Source organism: Lotus japonicus, chromosome 3 (assembly GCF_012489685.1).
Source record: "Lotus japonicus ecotype B-129 chromosome 3, LjGifu_v1.2".
Taxonomy (NCBI): domain Eukaryota; kingdom Viridiplantae; phylum Streptophyta; class Magnoliopsida; order Fabales; family Fabaceae; genus Lotus; species Lotus japonicus.
This window is the reverse complement of record NC_080043.1, coordinates 89,755,919-89,777,725: the sequence shown is the minus strand read 5'-3', so window position 1 is coordinate 89,777,725 and position 21,807 is coordinate 89,755,919. Positions and strand designations below refer to the sequence as shown.

General features: G+C 35.7%; 2 protein-coding genes and 1 long non-coding RNA gene across 4 annotated transcripts; all 3 read left to right on the top strand.

Annotated features, from left to right (window-relative positions):
• Window positions 1–623: 623 nt before the first annotated feature.
• LOC130747182 (probable 2-carboxy-D-arabinitol-1-phosphatase) lies at window positions 624–5,378 on the top strand. The gene is made up of 9 exons (XM_057600032.1): window positions 624–1,045; window positions 1,153–1,258; window positions 1,979–2,195; window positions 2,297–2,415; window positions 2,649–2,747; window positions 3,981–4,034; window positions 4,103–4,201; window positions 4,406–4,513; window positions 4,926–5,378. Exons 1-9 carry the CDS (start codon window positions 708–710, stop codon window positions 5,298–5,300), a joined length of 1,515 nt encoding a protein of 504 aa, XP_057456015.1. The 5' UTR covers window positions 624–707; the 3' UTR covers window positions 5,301–5,378.
• A 1,797-nt stretch (window positions 5,379–7,175) lies between these two features.
• Window positions 7,176–11,807, top strand: LOC130747181 (uncharacterized). 2 transcript variants are annotated; one of them, XR_009022336.1, is made up of 5 exons: window positions 7,176–7,652; window positions 8,777–10,502; window positions 10,887–11,130; window positions 11,206–11,301; window positions 11,386–11,807. It is a non-coding gene; the product is annotated as an uncharacterized LOC130747181 (long non-coding RNA). The 2 variants fall into 2 exon arrangements; XR_009022335.1 differs by having other exon boundaries at window positions 7,384–7,652; window positions 10,425–10,502.
• Window positions 11,808–17,514: 5,707 nt separating this feature from the next.
• Window positions 17,515–19,081, top strand: LOC130747180 (uncharacterized). The gene has a single exon (XM_057600031.1). The coding sequence runs from the start codon at window positions 17,882–17,884 to the stop codon at window positions 18,812–18,814; it is 933 nt and encodes a 310-aa protein (XP_057456014.1). The 5' UTR covers window positions 17,515–17,881; the 3' UTR covers window positions 18,815–19,081.
• Window positions 19,082–21,807: the final 2,726 nt, after the last annotated feature.

The window sequence follows — 21,807 nt, the reverse complement described above, 5'->3', positions numbered from 1 at the left end:
TAATTAGTTAATACAAAAAGGGTGTAAAAGTAATTTACTTAGAAAATTTCTCCTTTTTTAATAAGTAAACAATCATTTTCCCTCCCCTCCCTTCCTTGAACCAAACAAGATAGCTAATTAAAACTCCTCCCCTCCCTTCCCCTCCCCTCCCCTCCCCTCCTAAAATCTCTTCCCTCCCCTCCCCTCCTTTAAACCAAACAGTAGCTTTGTCTCTATTTGATGCGAGCTTCCTTGCTCCACCAATCTTGTGTCCATTCGGTAGAGGACAAGAAGTGCGACACTAAATGAGGCCAAAAGATTTCATTTATCATCCACTGAGACAATCTTATTCAGTCAGGTGTGACATTTATAGACAACAAAACTCTCGATATCAAGTATTTAACACAAATGCATTCATGTATGCTCGAACACAAGACTTCTATTAATTTAGAACAACCACGTCAATGTTAGAAGCTTAGCGGCATAGAAACTTGGAACCTTATATGTGACATGACAATGTCAAGTGAATATCCGGTCCTATCCGGCCAGATTAACTATCACACAGAAAAATTAGTTATCTTTTATTTTTGGTTGTTCTCCCAGCACGTGTCTTCACCTTGGCATCTCCCTCCAACTTAAGTACAATCAGAGAGATATGGAAGCAGAGGCAACCAACCAACCATATAACACTAACAAAAAAAAAACAGCAAGTCATAAACAGTGACAGCATGGTTCTGGTCTTACAACCTTGTTCTTCTTCCGTCAGCGTCCTCCACCATGATCACCACCACCACCACCACCACCACCACCCCACCCGCAACGCCGTCGTTCGATGCAGCCTGCAGGAGATAACAGAGGAGCTAAGTAGCTCGAACCTCATCCATTTCCCTCCACTGAAAACGGCGAAGAGGGTGGTGCTGGTGAGGCACGGCCAGAGCACGTGGAATGCCGAGGGGAGGATACAAGGAAGTTCCGATTTCTCCGTTCTCACCAAGAAAGGAGAGTCTCAGGCTGAAACTTCACGCCAAATGCTCTTCGATGATAACTTCGATGTCTGCTTCTCCAGGTTAGTTCTATCTTCTCTGAAACCTTGAATCATCTTCCTTTGCTTTTTCTACTTTCTGTGACGATTGGGATTTTCTGCTGTTTTTTTGTTCATTTCCTGCACAAAAGTCCTCTGGCACGGTCTAAGAGAACAGCTGAAATCATATGGGGACCTCGCCCTGTACCAATCATCCCCGAATTCGAGTTGCGGGAAATCGATTTGTACTCCTTTCAGGTAATGCTTTTATTGCTTTAGCTTTGTGAATTTGGTTACTCTCTTATAACACTCATTTGTGATCAAATACACTAGGATTGAGCTCATGTGAATATAATGTGTAAGAAAATTAATTGCTTAGATTTTAACTTTAGAAGTTTCTGTTCCTGTTGAAGCTGTTTTATATTACAGATTCAATAATTGATTTTTCAACAAATGGTTATTCTTGCAATTTATCCTCTAAATTAGGCTTTCCCATTAGCTGGGTTTGGCTATATGAATACAATGATGAGCACACATATATACCATTTATCTTTTTAGTATTTTTCTGTAACTCTCTATCCCTAGCTCAGAGTTTCAAGTTGCGGACAAATGTGGCCGCAATTGCAGTCACAATGCCGATGAGGGGGCCTAAGATGCTCTGCGTTGTGGCTGCAATTGCAATTGCGAGCTGCAATTTAAAACCCTGCCCTGGTTATTGTGCTATCTTCTTTCGGATTAACTCTCATTAGCAGCTATTGGTCTATACTATATAATAAATTACCAAGTTATTAGTAAAATGTATTCTCTTGATCTTTTAATTAGCATTATAACTTTATTAATTACATGTTGAGAACTTGAATCTGATTGATTAAATTAATCCTTGAGGAGCTAAATTGATTATATTATCTTAATATCTTGTTTATGGATTATTTGTGCTTTGGTGTGACAGAACTTGTTGTTCTTGTTGCTGGATTTTAGGGTCTACTGAAGCATGAGGGACAAGAGAGATATGGTCCTGCTTTTCGTCAATGGCAGGTGGATGCCTCAAATTTCATCATTGATGGTCATTATCCAGTGAGAGAGTTGTGGGAGCGTGCTCGAAGCTCCTGGACTAAAATCCTAGCTCATGATAGCAGGTCTGTTCTTGTGGTTGCTCACAATGCTGTTAATCAGGCTCTTGTTGCCACAGCAATTGGTACCGGTTTCTCTCTCTAAGGAAATTTAGATGATGAAAAAGGCTGAAATTTTGTGAATTTGAATAATGTGCTCATATTTTCTTCCATTGAAAATGATCAGGTTTGGGATCAGAGTATTTCAGAGTTTTACTTCAGAGCAATTGTGGTGTAAGTGTGCTGGATTTCAACCCAAGACCCGAGGGTGGACCTCCACATATTTGCCTTAACCGCTTAAATCAGGTATATAGTACCTTAACTTGGTGCAACGCAACAAAGCTGACTATCTGAATCTGGATGTCGGAGGCTTTGTTATTCCTGTGACAAAGCTTCAGATTATAAGCTGATGTGACATTCCGCACTTTTATATTGTGTTATTCCCTCTTTGTAAAACATATTATTTAACATTTTTCACAACGAGCAATGTGCTCAACAGTTCAGGCTGTCCTTTACATAAAATTGAACTATTATTGCAGACACCTGGTTCACCTGTTGCTGGTGGAAAATCTGGAGGTAGAGAGTCAAGTAAGCGGATCGTACTGGTTTGTAATGGATCTACACAAGGAAATACAGAGGTATGGAGCAATAATTAGAATGTAATTGAACAGATATAACTGGTCGAAGGATCATCAGCAAACATTATAATACCTGAGTTTATTGTCTATTGCATTTCTGCAGCTTATATGCAAAAGGATACTATGTCTCTCGTAAGCCATTTCTGTAGAAAATTCTAGTCTGAGTAATGAACTCTTGCATTCGTGCTAGTATAAGATAATAGACCCATATACTCCCTACCTTAAAGTTTTGTATCAAGATGTTAAGTTTCTTATTGCAGTCTCATTATTTTTCTTTTGGTCAAAATTGCTGTGTTATTTGTAGATCAGTAATATAGATCTTCCTACTTTTCGGACCTTAGACCCCGACAAATGGTATCAAAGCTGATGATTTGGCTGTCAAATAAATGGAAACATATATTAGTGTAGTTTTCACCTTCAACCGATGTTGTAAAAACATTAGACAACACTTGGGCCTGTCTCTTGATTGATAACCTTGTTTTCTTATAGAGGTTTCCCTAGCCTTGTGAGAAATCAAGTCACACATTGATTTGGAAGGAATGATGGCCCAGTAATTAGATCTTCCTGGTTCGGTGATCTCCTAAACCCCCAGTGATTTCTTTCCTAATACTAGTATCAGAATACGTTCCTAGAGACCTCAAGCAATAGTAGTTTTCTAATAACTCTTTCTAACATCCATTGCAAAGCGTAAAATGCATTTTTTATTACAATGGGAAGTATGTTTGAAAGTGATCAGAGAAATAGAACTGTAAATTTATGGAAGTGACTGTCACTATGGAAGTATGGATTTTTACTAAAACATTGTTAATATGGCAGGGATTCTTAAGTTGTGTTTCCCTGTTTCTACTTTTTTCTTATTTTATCAAAATCATTAATGCTCTTAAATTTGCACTGGGATGGACTATTTTAGATATAAAACCATTCGTGTTCTTTCAATCTATAGTTTAAGCTTTTAAGATAGTTGATTTAAGATATGGTATCAAAGCTGCTATGATCATGCAGTTCCATGTTAACCCCACTCTTCTGAGTATATTTAAATTTCAACATAAGGTAGGGTGGCCCTATGCATTATCTTGTGTGAGGGGGCATGTTAGATATAAAACCACTCATATGCTTTAACCCAACAAATTAAGCTTTTTGGATAGTTGGTTTATGACAAAAGGCTCCTTTAAGTTCTATTCCAAATTCATTTCTTTTTGTCAGGTTTCTAAACAAACTACCTTCTGTTGACAGAATGGTTTTCCTTTTGCTGCTGATCAACCGATGAACATGCTTGGTGTTATACAGGTAGTTCATCCAGTTATCACAAATAGTGAGGCAAAGTTATTTCATCTGACCTTTTGCATGTGTAACAGTCCCAGAAATCTGCAGAGCTACTTCTTGACTTGAATGTGAATTCCATAATCAGTAGTCCTAACAAAGCTTCTGTTGAGACAGCCACGGCCATCTCCAAGGTAAGCTCACTTTTGGTACTTGTTAGTTCCATCATGCTAAACACTTAGTTCTATAATGCAAATTCCTATATCCAATCTATTAACACCAAGTCTTTGCATCTACTTACCAATAGGTTCTGCTTTTGATACACATGTTGAGGTGCATTCCTTTCTATTTCTGTTCATTGTTGTTCTACTCTAATGAAACCTTAGACATGATTTTAGGTACAAGAAGCTGCTGATTGCTTAGGTGCTGACTGTGTGCCACGCTATGTTGAGACAAAGCAGATGGAGAACCTTGATGTTGAAACGATCTTTAAACAATCCAAATCGGCAAGTAACTTATACAGTAGATGTGCTTGTATGTGAAAGCATGACCGGTCATTGATAGACTATTTGATTTTAGGAATGAGTACTTCTAGTTGATGGTATATTTCACACACTGGGATGATCTTGACAGAGCAATGACCATAAGAATTTATCAAATACCTATTGAAGATATAGATAAAAAGCTTAAGCAGTATTGGAATGTGGAAAATAATTGTGACCATCTCAATGTACTAAGAAGTATGTAAACTAGGAAAAGGTTTTAGTAAGTGTTTGTCACCAAACACTACTTTTGGTCCTTATAGTTGTCTCTAGCTTTGATCTCTGTCTTTCTAGTATTCCTAAACAAAAGATTTGATTGACGATTTATGTGTGAATATCAGTGTGTTCTGTCTAATTTTTTCTGTATTTATTGCAGGTTGTATCCAATTTTCCACCATTTCAGCCTGGGTGGTTAAATAGAGTTGAGGATGGATTTAGAACAGCATTATGGGACCAATCTGGAAAAGCCTGGGAATCCCTGTTGGGTGAAATACGTGATGAGTCTATGTCAGGAGATGTTGTAGTTGCAGTTGGTCATCCTATGATCCACATAGCAGTAATGACACACTGTCTTAATTTGACCAAAGACTGGTTGGGATCGTTCCATCTTGATGCTGGGAGCGTGAGTGTCATTGACTTCCCTGATGGACCTAAGGGAAGAGGTGTCATCAGGTGCATAAATTATACTGCACACTTGGGGAGATGGTCCATCCCTATTACAAGACCAACAGAGGATGTTGAAGAATTCTAACTGTAAATTTATTATTTTAAAAGTAACTTAAAATGACACCCAGCACCAAATTTATAGAGCTACAGAGGTTCAACATGATCATGGCTGTTAAAATTTTAGGGCATGAAAGTAGAAATGAAATCTTAGTCAGGGGATATGATGTGACCTTAGGGTGATGGGAATGAGTCAGATTAATTCGTGCATAAACTGGTTATTCTACCCATTTGAAAGGTGTACACCACGAGGCATTGGAAACAACTAGAGTAACTTCTGGATAGCAGTTCTTTGTAGAAGCTACTCTTGCTATTTCCTTTGCCTCCTGGTGTAAAATCCTTATGTTCCTTCACCCTTGGTCTTCCTTTCAACTGAATTATTTTCTCATAACAAACGAGGCATAAGTTTCTATTAATAAGAAATGGATCTTCACCAAGCTTGCAATAGGCAGTACAAAGTCCCATCTAAAGATGATGTTTCTTAATTGTCTTTCAAACAAAGATTCATCAGTTATTCAGATTTAGTAGCCCATTGCAGTTCTTCACTCATTTTTTCTTTTAGGAAAGTGACTTGTAAGACTAATCAAGAAGCTATGGCAGTGTTTTCCATCAAATGATTTCTCAAGGTTCGAATTTGTATTCTCATCCTTAGCTTACTTACTATGGACACCTTGTTGGTATATACATGCTAAAGTAGATGATATGTCATTATAATTTTGATTATTAATAATTATACTAAGATTTTGATTGGATTAGCTTTTAGACTATGAAAGCTTCTCTAACTTATAAAAGAATACTTAGTAGTTAATAAAAGAATTGATTAAAGAACTTTGGTGGAAAATTGAGATGTAGTAGTTTTTTTGGTACATTTTAATTGATACACTAAATTATTATTAGAAAATTCAGAGTCATTGCAGTATAATTTTTGTAAATACTTGTTAAAAAAATTATCCAAATTCATCATAATAAGAATATGAAATTAAACTTAAGAGTGCCTACAAAAGCCACCACTCCAATTGGATGAGCAGGGAATTTCTAAAGTACAAATAAAAAGAAGGAAGTTTTAGTAGAGGGTTTTCGTCCATTGACTTCGTGTCTATGGTTTTTATATTACTATCATTTTTCTATCCTCTATTTGTACCTTGAACTATTTTAGCAAAAGAAAGGCAAGGGCCAAATGAGGTGGTTGTAGGATCATGACACCAACTGTGACAACTGCTTAATTTCTTGTCATGATTACCAATCGCTAGTTACCATAAAAAAATATAAATAAAGCCTATTGTTTGCATATGCAAACAAATGTGCTATGAAATTTAATTTTTTTTTAAAAAGTCACTGTTCTGACTCTCTTCATTAGTTTACAACTCATTTGGTATTATTGATTTGATATCCATTTATCAGTTTTTCTCCCAATTCTTCTAACAAATCATAGCTAGGACCCAAATCATGTTGGAAATATCCTTCTGGCAAACTTCTAGCTTAAGAAAATGCTTAACAGTTAGCATTACCACTTGAAGCAGAAAAATTAAAGTTTGCTTCTTTCTGTGAGACATCATATATAAATAAATTAACAAATATTAAGTAAGGTATGGATATATCTACTAGCAGGGTTAGTTTTTTTTTAAAAGGGTATCACAGCTGATAAGACTAATCACTTCGAGATTAAATGATCACATTAGGTGGTTAGATCATTCTTTATACACATCAACTAAATATCAAACCCGAGTCTAAATCGTTAAATAACTCCCAATATTCCTAATAATAGCTACGTACCACCTTGCATCTTCTTCAAGTTTTTATATAACATAAAGTTTCAATACCCTAAAATAGAATTTATTTTGTTGATTAAAAAATGTAAGGAAGATTTTAGAACTTTTTATAGTTAAATCAACTGTAAGTTGGAATCTTTGGGCACTTGACAGTTGTTTGATACCTGGAACTGAAACTCACTACCCCATAAAATAAAGGAAGAGGCACTACTATAGAATTGGCCTTTTGCCACGCCTCAATTGCCATGGTTATAGGCGGAACCGTGGCAAAAGGTCAGTTACCACGGTTAAACATGGAACCGTGGCTAAAAGAGATAATATTTTATTATATTTTTAGTGCAACCGTGACAATAGGAATTTTGATAGGGAAACACCACAATCTGGCTCGTACTCTTCAATTTTTTTCCCTCCCACACACTCCAAATTTTTTCTGAGGAACCCTAACCCTCATCTATTTCCTCTCTTCCTCTCCATCTCGTTCTCACTCCAAGTAGCTAGTCCTCTTCTCCCTCTCGCTTCGCCGTTCGCCGCTCGCCGCCACGCCGTCACGCCATCTCCGTTCCGTCACGCCGTCTCCGTTCCGCCACGCTCAGTTCCATTCAAGCTCTCGGGTGAGTTCCCACTCCAATTTTTTTACTATTTTTCTTCCTCCTGGCTCTACTCACTGGCTCTACTCATCTCGTTCTCAGTTCTCACTCCAATTTGTCCGTGAGCCGTGACAATTTACTCTGTCTGTTTTGTTGGTACCGATTGAGTTCTTTGTCTTGCTGACTCTGTCTTTCGTTTTTCTAATCTTCCCTTGTTTAGCTTTACTTGTATAGGTTCTTTATTATTTTCTTGCTTTTGTTCCTTTCTCAATGATTTGTGGCTGCTTTTACCTGAGTGCCTTGCATCCTGAGTCAACACTCATTGTTTTTACTTTTCGCATACAATTTTGACTACATTGTTGGTGGGTTGTTTCTGAGTGGAAGTAGTGGCTAGTTGCGTGATGTCACTACTATGAGCACTTGTTCCCCAGGGGTTTGAACTTTGAATCGTCACTTGCCTGTAAAAGTGATTCCGTAAGCAAGAAGGGTTTCGAAGATAATGGACAAAATTTCTATGTTGGAATGCTGTGACATGATGTGGTGATGAATTTCTAGTCTGATAGATGCGTCAGAGAGAGGGAGGGTAGAGGGATAGAGAATCAATAGAACTAGTTAGTGCTTTGTTACGTTTCTAACTTGTACATAGTAGATAAATCATCCTTCGTGAGAAGGCAATTTTGTGGTTCAGCAAGTAAACTTGATGGGATTGTTTATGAGATGGAGGCTACTTTTTCCATTTTGTATCTATCATGGAGGCACTTAACCGTAATCAACCAAGTAAAGAGTACAATGAAGTATCGTCTGGAAATCAAACTGTGTTTTGGGTAATAATTGTGCTTGAAAAGACACATTCAGCTAAGAGCCCGGAAATTCTCATGATTTTGAATAACAATTTTATCAGTATAGGAAGAGATGAAGCTGAAGCCTTCAAGGTAGAGAGTACAATGAAGAGTGCCTTTTGCGGGAGTGGGGCTGTTAAATAACCTCACCCAGTCCCCATTGGCTTAGTATGATTAGAAAATGATGTTCATTTCATTTGAATTGTATAAATGATTTTTTGGTAAATTATACTATCTCTTTGTGACCTTTTTATCTCAAAAAAAGTTTAAACTTATGACCTGATTTATAACCAGTTTTTCTTTTCTTAGAGCAATAATATCACCAAAAGCTACTCACAAAGTTTCTCCAAACATTAGAGGATCTCATTTAAGCACAGAAACATGACAACTATTTCAACAGTTTGTACACCATAATGCATGCATTTATCATACTTCCATCAATCCATGTTTACTCATTTACACCTGATTTAGCTAAATTCACTAATATGGTTGGAGATTTATACCACCAGATTCTCTATTTTTTTTATTGACATCTACTGAAGTAATTGCCATCAAATATCATAATTTCAGTCGCCATCTTGCCATAAATTTGATTCAGCTGGAGGTGTTGTTTTTGCTGATAAGTGTTGTTGTTCTGTTCTTCTTTCTGGCTTGGCTCTGGCGTGAAATTTTTTGCTGCTGTTGGCGTTGAAATTTTTCTTCCTTTGCTTACAACAGTGGTTCCTCATTGCCTTATTAATAAGACATTCATATTTTCTTTCTTGATAAAATCTTCTTTCTTCTTTTGCTTACAGCAATGGTTCCTTATTAACATTGATAACCTTGTGTGGAAAGTTGGTGCAATCCATTTTAATGAGTACTGAGATGAGTTGTTATCTTGTTATAGCTGAGAATTCATTCATGAATATAGATAGCTGAGTTATATATTTGGACAAGCTTCAACTTCTTTAAAGTTCATGAACTCATGTTAAAATTAGTTTTTTTTTAGGTGTTCAGGTTATTTTTTCTTTATGTTTTAATTAGCTATTATTATCATTAGTTCATTAGGGGGGAGATGTTTGATTCAGAGGAGATGTACAAGTGAAGTGAATATACAATGCTTATATTCACTTCATTTTGTCATCCAAGGGTAATGTTGTTGAATTGGTTTTTTCTCTCTTCACTTTAACTATCATGGATTTTTTTTAGAACATGTATAACTTCAAAGACCTTTTCAGCAGAAGCTGACTAGATCTTTATGTAGGCAGAGGAGACTGGGAACCAAGTATATCTCTTCTTGGGAGACTGTCTCAATTCATTTTAGCATTATCCAGTCAAGAATTTCTGGTATAATTGATCTACAAGTTTGCCATGTAGCCCCTTCAACTGAATTTTTCTTTGTTTCATTTAGTGTCAGCATTAACCTGATATACTATTTGGATTTGAACTTCTCTAAATTTTCTACATCATATTAATCTTTATGTGGTCAGATTGTCATTTTAGCCGTTGAGTTAGTTAATTTGGAGCATAAGTGGGTTTTTTCTTTCCTATACATTTGATAAATAAAGGTAATTTTTTTAGTCAATCTTTTGTTTAATGGGGGTATGGGTATCTAAATGTTGTATTCTACCGACATTGAGAGCAGATGCTAACCTTGATTCTCGTATATTTGATGTTTTGGCCCTTCTGGAGTGCTATTTCGCACGGTAAGTTACTATAAATATTGGTTCTGTAAACTGATGAGGCAGCTTGTGTCCTTTACTTGGTGATGTATTACCCCTTGGCCAATCTAAGTTGTAGTTTTAGTATATTTAGCAAAAACAGACCGAAACAGACCGTGGCAATAGGCTGTTTTTTCCCAGTTTTATGTTGCTGCTGGCATTATTTTGATGTTGCTGATGACCTTATTTTGATGTTGCTGATGTGTTATTTTGTGCTGCTCTGTGCCTTGATTATTGCTTTTGGCTCTGTTGAATAGATTTATTCAAAGTTGTAGATTGAAGAGCCAAACTGGTTTCCTCTGACTTAGAGGACCAATCTGATTCTAAATATCCAGGTTTCACTCTTTCCTCTACACCCTACTTTTTTTAGCAGTTAACTCATAGTGAATACTTTATCTGTAATTGGGCCTGTATATCTTTTCTTTTGAATTTTGACTGTGTTGGAATGGGAGATGAGTGAATTAGTTTATTGCTATAATTGATGTGCAAGTTTAATATTATCAAAAACAGAATAGGAGAGGAGTGAAAACAGTATTTCTTTTCTTTTTTAACTTTTGCAATAATGTTCACTAAATGAGCTCATAGAGGTCAATCACATGGTTAGTTTTTTATTTTTATTTTTTATCTTTATGGATGGATGGATTGTTAAATATCAATGTTTTCACCCAAACTAAAGAGTTTTTTGAGCATGAAGACATTAACCTTTGTCTACCACGTAGGTATGGACCGTAAATGGATGTTTGCTAATCGCTTATCCGATGAATATGCTGCCGGGGTGAAAGAAAAAGTCAATTTTCTTTGAGTTGCCATATTGGGAGTCACTTCATGTGAGACATTTTCTTGATGTGATGCATATTTAATCATGAGTTTTTCATTCAATTTGTTAGCGCAATGATGATCTACCGTGCTAATTGCAATGACAAGAGGATTACATGGTCCAAAGCCAAATGGAATACGATAAAGGTATGTATATTTACATTACAGAAATCAATTAGATCTACCAAATCACTTATATAAATTTATATTTGTTTTTTGTAGTGCCCTGCTCAAACTGATGAAATAGATTGTGGGTACTATGTACTAAGCTTTTTAAAGGAGATAGTTGCGCACAAAAAATCTACAATTCCACAAGCGGTATGGAACTTTGACTAACTTTCTTGATTTTTCCTATTTTTTAGTGTGACTCTAAATTTTTTTACTTTTACCATCATTTTGCAGTACTTCTCTGATTGTCAATTTGGCTTCTACGATGAGTATCAACTAAATGAAATTAAAGAAGAGTGGGCTACTTATGTGTTAAAGAATTTTGCCTAGTGTGGACTGCCAAGCTTTGGTGATTTCAAGTAGTGGCTGATGATGAGTCAACCTCATTGCTGTTGGTTGTTGTTCCAGCTGCATGTTTTGTCATTATTAATTCATGCTTTTAACTGATGTAGCTTATTTGGTTTAAGTTCTTGAGAGAGTGTGTTCTCAACAACAATTAGTATTTTTAGACAAATTTGTTAAGTGACATGGGTTTAGTATTGTTTTGTTGTTGGCACATTTGAGTAATTATCTTCTAGAATATGTTAATGTTATTATGAACATGAGATTTTATGTAATTTATTTCTTAAAAAATGTACTGCAATTTATGCATAGAACAGGTCAAATAAAAAAAAAATCTGGATGTTGCAATTTCCCAGACCAGGTGAACCACATATTGCCACGGTTATAACCGTGGCAATAGAGTCTACATATTGCCACGGTTAGGCACTGGACCGTGGCAATAAGGTCTCTATTGCCACGGTTAAGCGCGTAGCCGTGGCCATATGTGTACCCTATTGCCACGGTTAAGTACGTAACCGTGGCCATATGTGTACCCTATTGCCACGGTTACACTTGATGACCTGTGGCAATAGGCTAACCAATTGACACGGTTCAACCTTGAACCGTGGCAATAGATCAATTGCCACGCTCGCTATCGCCACGGTTATACCGTGGCTAAAGGACGTGCGGAACCGTGGCGAAAAGCCTTTTCTGTAGTAGTGGGGCCCTTTGTTACAATGGCTTCAGCTAAGCATTCAGATTTCAGACATGTCATTGAATACCATATTTAAAGCTGAAGCTCATTAGATAAAAAATGTACTCCCAAATTCCATGGTTTTTTTGGTGCAAATTCCATGTGACTTCAAAACATTAATATCAGTACTGCAATAACCGTAACTAACATTATAAATTAACCAAACCCTGAATCAGAGTATCCAGTGCATGTCGTGTATTATTTATAGTACGATCCATGAGAATACTTTTTCTAGTAGTTTTTACAAGACAGGTAGGTAGTTCTAGATATTCACACACAAAATTTAAAAGCAAATGTGTCAATAAGGTTACATAATTTTTTTTGGCTTAATTACATTTTGACTCCTCTAATAATTGAAAAGAAAATGAAATATAATGATTTTGTGCGAATGAAAATGGAGAGAAATGAAATTTACTTAATTTTAAAAGTCGAGGAACTTGATTAGCTTGGAAAAATAGAAGAACCAAAATTACACATATAAACTAAAGAGACCAAAAATACAACTAATTAAGCTAAAATCTTTGCACCCTGAAATACAAAAAGAACAAAGGACAGAGCCATCCGTTTGTTACGAAATGTTTTATGCTATTTGGTTCATGGGGACTTTGCAGCTGCTTGTACTCAATCAAGAGGAATTGCCTAGGAAACTTTGCAAGACCCAGATCTCAATTCTCATCATAGTTGTACCTTTTTTTTTAAATGTTTCTTTCATGAGTCAGATAGCTAGAATTATTATGGAAGATGAAACTTCATATACCAAGTATTTAATGCAACTACAATTATATAGACTCGAATCAGAAACATCTACTTAATATTAAGCTAAAATAATCTCATAATCATTGATCCACGCGCTAGTTGGTTGCTTCTTAACATGCACATGCAGCGTATTGGTATTACTTTAATTTGGAACAAGTGCACACGGTTTGAAGTTTGAATTCCATAGAGGAACCTGATAAATGGACAAAACAACTTTAATTCATGAGCTGTCTCAACGGCCCAAATGGTCCTTTAACTCCCAATATTCCCGGTAATAGCTACCGCCTTCCTTCAAGTTTCATCAAGAACTTAAGAGAACAAAGTTTTAATTCCATTGCTACTGGGAATACTATGTGTCAAAAGAAAGTTCAAATCCAACTTTGTCAGTAAAAGATGCCCCCAATGCGCACTTGGTTGAAGAGAATTTCTTGGTATTACATAAGGCCAAGAGCACAATAGTTTCCTTTTCAGTTGGATTCCAGTTTGCCCTTTTGAATTGTCACCCTCATGTTGCATGTTTGGCATCCTAATGAAACTAAATTTTGGCATCAAAAGAGAAAGAAGAAAACAGTGGGATCCAACTCTTCTTCTAAGTTCAAAGCCACCCCAATTTAATTCTCTAGAACAAGAAAAACAAAAGAATAGGGGGGTCACATACTGACTCGAGTTGCCATTTTTGCAATGGTGTATGCTTGTGACAAGTGGGTTATAATTGGTTAATGATAGCAGATACATTTGATTTATCAGTCCCTACCATGTATCTCTAGTCTCTATTAGACTATTCCAAGCTACCAACATGAGTTTTACTAGAGTTGAGGTCTAAAATGGGATAGGATAAGCTAGCTATTAGTAAATCAAATTCCGTCTATTAGTAAGTTTACATCAGCTTATATTCCTAACTCCGCCTATACTTAGCTTGCATATAGTGGTTCCTAGGCCCTAGGATAAAGGAAGAGGGTTAGGTCTCGGCTAGTTGATATGTTTAATATGGATATTAACTTATTTTCACCAGAATCAGTTCTGACACTTAAAAATTACTCACATAAATTTCTTCGATCTCATAATTGATTTTACTTTCAGAACTAATTGTAGAAAGTTTTCCAAACATGTTATATATGATCTACTAGTTTAACAAAAAAAGGTGAAGGAACTTCCAGGTTACTGAAGTGAATGCATACTTTTTTGTCAGCCCCATCTAGCTAGCTTGGTGGGCAAGCTGAAATGCTTGTGTGATTTATGGATTTGCAATTAGAATCGTATATGGGAATTTGTTGAGAGAATCATATAATTTGGAAGGAATCAGGCTATTATACTTTGTTTGGGGAAAGTTAAAACTGCAAATGAAAAGAAAAGAAAAGTTAGCATGCATTCTTTGTAACTCGAATCACAAGAAGCATGCGTTCTCATTCACCTTTTTATAGACCTTTTTCTCTTTTTCACCTTTGAGCATCAACTAATAAAATTCTGGTACATATGAGCACCGACCTGCTCACAAATTTAAGTTCTAAGTTACTTTAAAATCCTGCAAAACATAGGTTCAATTTAACTCCCTTTCCTTTCCTCCATGTAATCTTTATTGAGTTAACCATCATTTTGATATCAAGATATCAAGTGGGCCGGCCACTTTAGTGTATATTCAGAAATTCTTCTACGATTTGATTCTGAAGTAAAAATTAATTATGGTGGAGAAGAAATTTTTAGGTCTTAAAATAGATTATAAGAAAATAGAAGTTGATTCAAACATGTTACGACTCTCATGTCAAAATCAATTTTTAAGCTGATATTTTTTTAGGGCCAAAATGATGTTTACTCACTTTACTGAGTGATTTGTAGATGCTGTTAATTACATACAAATAATCCTTACGTTTACCATAAGCAAGCTTGATTGAAAGTTGATTCATAATGAGGAAACTAGAACATGCCCCAGGACCAACCTTCAGGGGTCCATGGCCAAAACAACATGCTCCCACACTTGTATCTCAACTAGAGAAAGTAATGATGCCCCCTTATGCGCTGTTACATGTTGTCTCTAAGACAGATTCCCCCATTCCCCTATCCATTCTTTCTCTCATTTAATTCCTCCTTTACATCTTTACATAAATTTAATCCCAACACAAGGCCTTGATGTTCTGTCAAAGCAAGCCTTAGGAAGCTATTTTTCACACTTTTAATTAGTTTGTGCTTAGTTTCAGCTAGCTAGCTATTGAAAGTTCAAGTCATGACAAGCTGTTCTACCTGTCCCCTACCTCTTTTCCCAAACTCACAACTTTAATTTATGTCACCACTTTCTTCATATATTCATAATGTTCAAGTTCGGTTGGAGAAAACTACCAAAAAAGGGAGATTGAGATGGAGAAATGATACAAATTTCAATAAGAATTGTTTAATTTATATGTACCAACAGAACGAAACCAGAAAAATATCAAAGAAACAAAAATTTAACACATTAAATAAAATTAAAAATAACTAAATGGAAAAGATAGGATAAATTTTTTGAGAGGACAGATACAATATTTAAATATTACTTTGAGAGAAAAAAATCTCTATCTCAAGGGTGTGATTGCTCCATTTTGATGGACACAAATTTGTCTTTGTCTCACCAACAATGTAAAGTATTTTTATAATGTTAATTAATTAGAATTTTAAAAAGATGTAAGAGGAAACATTTTTTATTTAATTTGTATATATATCCTTAAAATTCGATTAGTTGATACATCCATGTATATACTCCTACATTATTCTCCTGTAATGCTCCATTAATTCATTCTAATACTTTTCTTTCCTAACTACATCCACTTGATATTTTGAATTAAAAGATGTAACAAGTAGACCTGAACTAATTAAACTAGTCACACTCATTTAAAAAATGACATTAAACAGTTTAGTGTTAATTTAGTATTTTTTGAAGGTCAATAGATGTGGGATACTAGAGAAAGTCATTAGATTCTCTTGCTCGTTTCAATTCCTTTATTTATGAGTGAAACATGCCCGTTTACATTTTGTTAAATACATTGCTCATGGATGAGTAATGAGTTTGCGTTAAAGACCAAATTTATTTTGTGGGCCCAACATTCACTGTCACATATTCATGGCTTCCCCACTATACTATTCATTTTTTGTTTGTTATTGCAAGAAAGAGGTAAAGTTTTTTGGGCACCAGAAAGAAAGAAAAAGGAAACAACATATTTATTCCTATCACATTTTTGCTTCCATGGTCCCGTACTCAAATAAGGAAACCCCATATTTAACAAGGCAAACTCAAAGAAAAAAAGTACCAATTTTTGGGAGGTCGATTGAGGCTGATGGGTCATTTGCAAATTTTAGTGTATCTACCTAGGGTATCTCTGTCTCCAATTTTCTTTACCTCACTGGTAGAGAAATTTAGGCTTGAAGTGAAGGTGAGAGAGCCTTACATTTAGAAGGATGGATAGCGTTTGAACCAGAGTGGCCCCGTGAGACAAATAATACAGGTTTCCAACAAATAGATGAATAGTAAATGGGATTGCAAAGAGTTTTATATGTCTTGAACTTAGGAGGTCAATTATGATCGAAGTTTATTCCTAACTCATCACTAAAATGTAAAAGTAAGCATACCTTTTTTGACAATTTTTTTCTGCACTGACTGACTCAAATTTCACCATACTCATTCAACCATAACCATTGAATGGATGACTCAAATTTCAAGTTCTAGTTTTAACTCTAATTTTTTGCCATTAAATTTAGACCATATAATCTTCATTTGATGACTCTCATTTACTAACTGCAATGACTGCACTATCATTTAAAAATTAGATTTTCACTTGTGATGAATAAACTTTTTTTCTTGTCAAAAGGGATGAATCAACTTAGTTGAAGCTAAATTTATTCACTAGTGCTTCCTTCATTCTTTTATATATGTCACTTTAAAATTTGTAAATGTTCTTATTTTTATTAAAACTAATATCTAACTTCTTAGTATACATTTTATCACTCATTCCCACCATGAAAAATTATATTAAATTAATGATATGATACAATTGAAAAAGAAACATAACTAATGCAGGGAGTAGTAATAATTAGCAAAGATTAGCTTGTAAGAAATCTCAAAACTAAGGAAGCAAAGAAAAAAAGTAGTAGGTGAGTTATAAAGGGATTCCTTTTCTACTTACTTCTGCCTCTCTCCTTATGGCTTATTCACTTATTAGCACAGTGTAGTACAACTGATAGATAGTTGAACTCTTTAAACATCTAGTCCAATGTTCAATCTTGGGCAGTGCATTTTTAGAGAAACGTTTGCTGAAAGAGGTCTACCAACTTAATATAATTTCTAAATCTCGGTAAATTAGTCTCATGGCTACCGATTGTTGGATATCTTCGAAACCAAAGAAACCAAAAAATGGCTTATTCACTTATGTCCGTTTCTTCATTTTTCAACCTTGGCCACTAACGCATGAGATGAGCCTAATTAACCACTCCAAAACATTTTTGCCTTAATTGCTCTTCTTAATGATCACCAAACCCCAGACACCCCTATTAAAGTGCAAAAAACATATTCGTGTGCTGAAATAGAGGATCATCTTTTTTAGCAACCCTTTTTTCTTTCTTTCTTTCTTCTTCTTCTTCTTATCAATTTTTTATTTGTAACATTATCTGTCAGATCAGATTAAATAAAAGTACACCACCGAGGTTTCTGCCTCAACCTTCTAATCTTGTTCTCCTCATCATAAGATGCATAATATTATAAGATAAGAGAGAGACACACACAAACATAGTTTTGTTTTACCTTCTTCCTCTCAGTTTCCTTTCCCTTGTTCACAAAACCAAAATCTCCATGTTTCTCATGATTCCCTTATAGAAACTCAAAATCTAAGAAACACCCTTGAATTATTTCTCCAAAGAGTCTAGATATTTGTAAAAAAAATGAGAGACATAGTTTCTTGTTTCAGTGAGAACGCAGTGAATGTGGCTTCTCATTCTTCATCATGTTCTAGCTATTCTAACAACGCTTGCATCTCTCCAAGTTCAGCACCTTCAATCCAAAACTCAGTTTCTAGTGTCTACAAGCTAGTTCTGTCTTCAACGTTAAAGCAGTTCTTAATCACTGTCACATGGTGTAAGAGTCACTCCAATCAAGGACTCAGCATAAGCTTTGGTGATGATAATCATGACCCTGCACCTGCCCCTGTACCCTTCAGACTCAACACCAATTCAAGGTTTTTCAGGAAGAAGAAAGGTAGCAAGTTGCTGGATTCTTCTGAGGAAAAGATTGAGATCTTCTGGGATCTGTCAAATGCGAATTATGATTCTGGACCTGAACCTGTTGATGGGTTTTACGTTTTGATTCTGGTTGATTCAGAAATTGGTCTTGTTCTTGGTGACATGGCAGGGGAAACAGTGTCCAAGAAGTTCAAAATCAACAGCCCTGTGGCTAAGGTTTCACTATTGTCACGGAGAGAGCATTGTTCTGGAAATTCTCTTTACACAACCAAGGCTCAATTCTGTGACAGTGGAACATGGCATGATGTTTTGATCAGATGCAGTGTGGAAGAGAGTGAAGGGTTGTTCAAGTCCCCTGTTTTGTCAGTCTGCATTGACAAGAAGACAGTGATCCGGGTGAAGAGGTTGCAGTGGAATTTCAGGGGGAATCAGACAATTTTTGTTGATGGGTTGCTGGTGGATTTGCTTTGGGATGTTCATGACTGGTTCTTCAATCCAGCTTCTGGGGATGCAGTTTTCATGTTCAGGACTAGAAGTGGATTGGATAGCAGGTTGTGGTTGGAGGAGAAGATTGCACAGAAAGATAAAGACAGAGTTGAATTCTCCTTGTTGATCTATGCCTGTAAGACTTCATAAGGAAACTTGTTTATCTTAGTTTTTTTAACCCTCTTACTATTTTTTTTTTCTTTCTGTTTCCTTCTTCCTTTAACTCTTAATTGTCCTTTCTTCTTGAAAGGATACATACTCATTCATTTTTATCATAGTATAGAGAGAGATAAGTTAGAGTTTCAGAAATTTGAGTTATAGCATGTAACTGAACTATTATTATAACTTATGGCTTGCATTTCTCTCTGTATATTGGATATCAACCAAAAATAAACATGTAGTCATAGGAAGAAAAAAATCCTAATTGTTTAGAAGTTTTATCTTAATTTTTGTGCTTTTTGTTTCAAGGAAAAAGAAATTTGGGTTCATGCGTTTAGAGCATACATTCATTTTTGCATTCACGAAATCAATGAAGCTGTATTGAATTAAGATCGGTTGGCTCATAAATTATAGTATTAAGATTGATTTGAGTTGTCTAATCTTTAATTAAATGACTCATATTCTTTGACTTTGACTGTGTGAATATCGAAATTGTATGAGTGCACTGAGACCCAATTCAAAAAAATCAAGATTATGAGATGGACATGAACAATTTTTTTCTAAAAGTGCAATTGGAGACTTTGATTGGCATAGTTGATTTGCCAAACCTTTATTGGAAATAATAAAGTAACGAATATTTTGAATATGATTTAGCAGTATCTTGACTTTGCATTCTTATTTACCCTTTGCAATTTTGTTTCTAACTGTAATTTTCCTTTACTGAAACGTTTTTATGATGATAAATGTCCACTAATGAAGGCAAGGTATGATGTGTTACCATTGCTTCTCACAGCAATTTAAAGCTTTACATATAATCAAGCCTATTGCAATTTTACAAAGCATAGGCATGAGTAACTTTAGAAGGAAAAAAATAAAGCTTTGGTTTGGTAGTGTCACTTTCAAATATCAAAATCATTGAAACCATGCTTCAACATTTTAAATAACCTGCTTGTCTTTACTGGCGTGGTGGAACCTTTGATCATCTATGATGGTCTATTCCTCTGTCCTGAGATGCCTTGACATGTGTTTATGACTGGCTCCATGGTCCCTCCAACTCTCAAGTTCACTTGACAGAAACAAATGATTATAGTTACTTTGGGGATGCATGCATAGTAAAAGAAATAGCATTGATGATTCTCCTTTCTACTTCGTTTAAAATAAAGTAAAGGATGGTTTAGGTAGCTCAAGTGTATTTGGATAACGATTTGATGTAATGTGAAGACATTTTCATTTTAATTCATGCTAACCTTGGTCCTGGGGCTTTACACCCAAGAGTATCCTAAATTCACGAAGTTAAGAAATTTGTGTCGGATCAAATGACTTGTATTTTGAGTTATGTTAACCATCTAAATTTGAAGAAACAAATTCATTGACCGCGTAAAATAAAGTTTCTCATCCAAACAAAACCTAACATGTCATCTTTCAATTTTATTTAAATTTCTTTTTGACTCAAGTATATTATCTCTTCCCAAATAATACCCTTCTATTATGTTTTACATGTTAGGATCATGGCAAGAAGATGGAAGGAATAGCATCTTATGACAATTATTTTACTGATTTTTCATGTTAGGTTTTGTTTGGTGGATGTTGCTTTCATAAGTTGTTAATCTATTTTACACACCCTTTAAGAAGACCGTGCACGCTAATAAAGTGTGGATTCATCAATTTCATTGTATAGGTAAAGTAAATCATGCACCTTGGTTTAGTCTTTGCTATTTTTTCAAATGTTGATTCAGCCACTTAAATCATTGCAAGTTAGGTTTGTTATCACCGCCTTGAAGTTGAAAAGGATCAGCATTAATGAAACCAGGGTCTGATTTCCTAGAAGCACTTGGCTGATTTATAATTAACTGATTTCCTTAATATACAATCATTGCAATATTGGGATTTGTTACATATCAATATCTCGCTTAATCACTATGGTTTGGTGCACATTTCTCTTCATTTAGCAAGTACTTTAGGGCTGCATCTACCGTGTGTCAGTTTCAAACACGGTGGACCAATTACTGTTTCACAGCATAATTACAAAATTGTCCATTTTTTCTTTTCACATTCCATCCTTCTCCTTTTCTCTCACTAAGCCTTGCCACACAACCACCACCAAGTCTGACCGGCCACCACTGCCGCCGCACAATGACCTGGATCTCATCCTTAACCACTAGAACTTGTAGATATGAGCTTTCCAGATCTTCTCCTTCAACGAGTTCAAGCTTTTCTTCACCGTTGGAATTGAGCTTTCCAGATCTTCTACTTCCAGTTTCCAGACATCAAAAGCCATCACTTTTCACAAATCAAAGAGCAATCCACCATGGCTGCCGCTTTTCCAATCTTAGTCTTAGAGTCACCTCCTCTGGCCACCACAGGTGACCTTTGCATGTCTTTCTCCTCCACCGATATGGCCCTTTGTTCATGTCACCTCCACTGGCTCTCTCTCTCACGCCTGTGTTTCGCTGGTGGCGAATCTAGAAGTTTTGCTGGTGTCTGGTCGGAGATGGTGGCGGATCTGAACAAGGAGCTCGCAGGTCTGATATGGGTATTATTGAATCACAGTTGTTGGTTTGGTTTTTGTTGGAGGAGGAGAGGAGAGAATTTCTGAGTGTGTTAGGGCCGGCTATTGTTGTTTGGTTGGTGCATTTTTCCTTTTTTCCCCTTATTCTGAGCTTCTAATTCATGGTTATGTATGTTGGAGATTTCTCTTCCTTTCCTAGTCAGATTGCTCTCTGATGTGTGTGTGGGTTTGGTGATTGAGTATTATTTTTTTTGCCTGATAAAATTACTTGATTTTTTGTCTCTTTGTTGTCCACCTCATGAATGACTTTGCATCTGAACCTGCGTTTTGGTCCCCTGTACAATGAGTTTCTTTGGCTGAAAATAGATAGTGATTTGCTTCCTCATTTAGTTTATTTGATTGAAATGAATAATGGCTTGTTTTGGTCTGGAGGTGAGGGGAAGAACGAAAATAATGGTGGGTTGCCAGAGTGCAC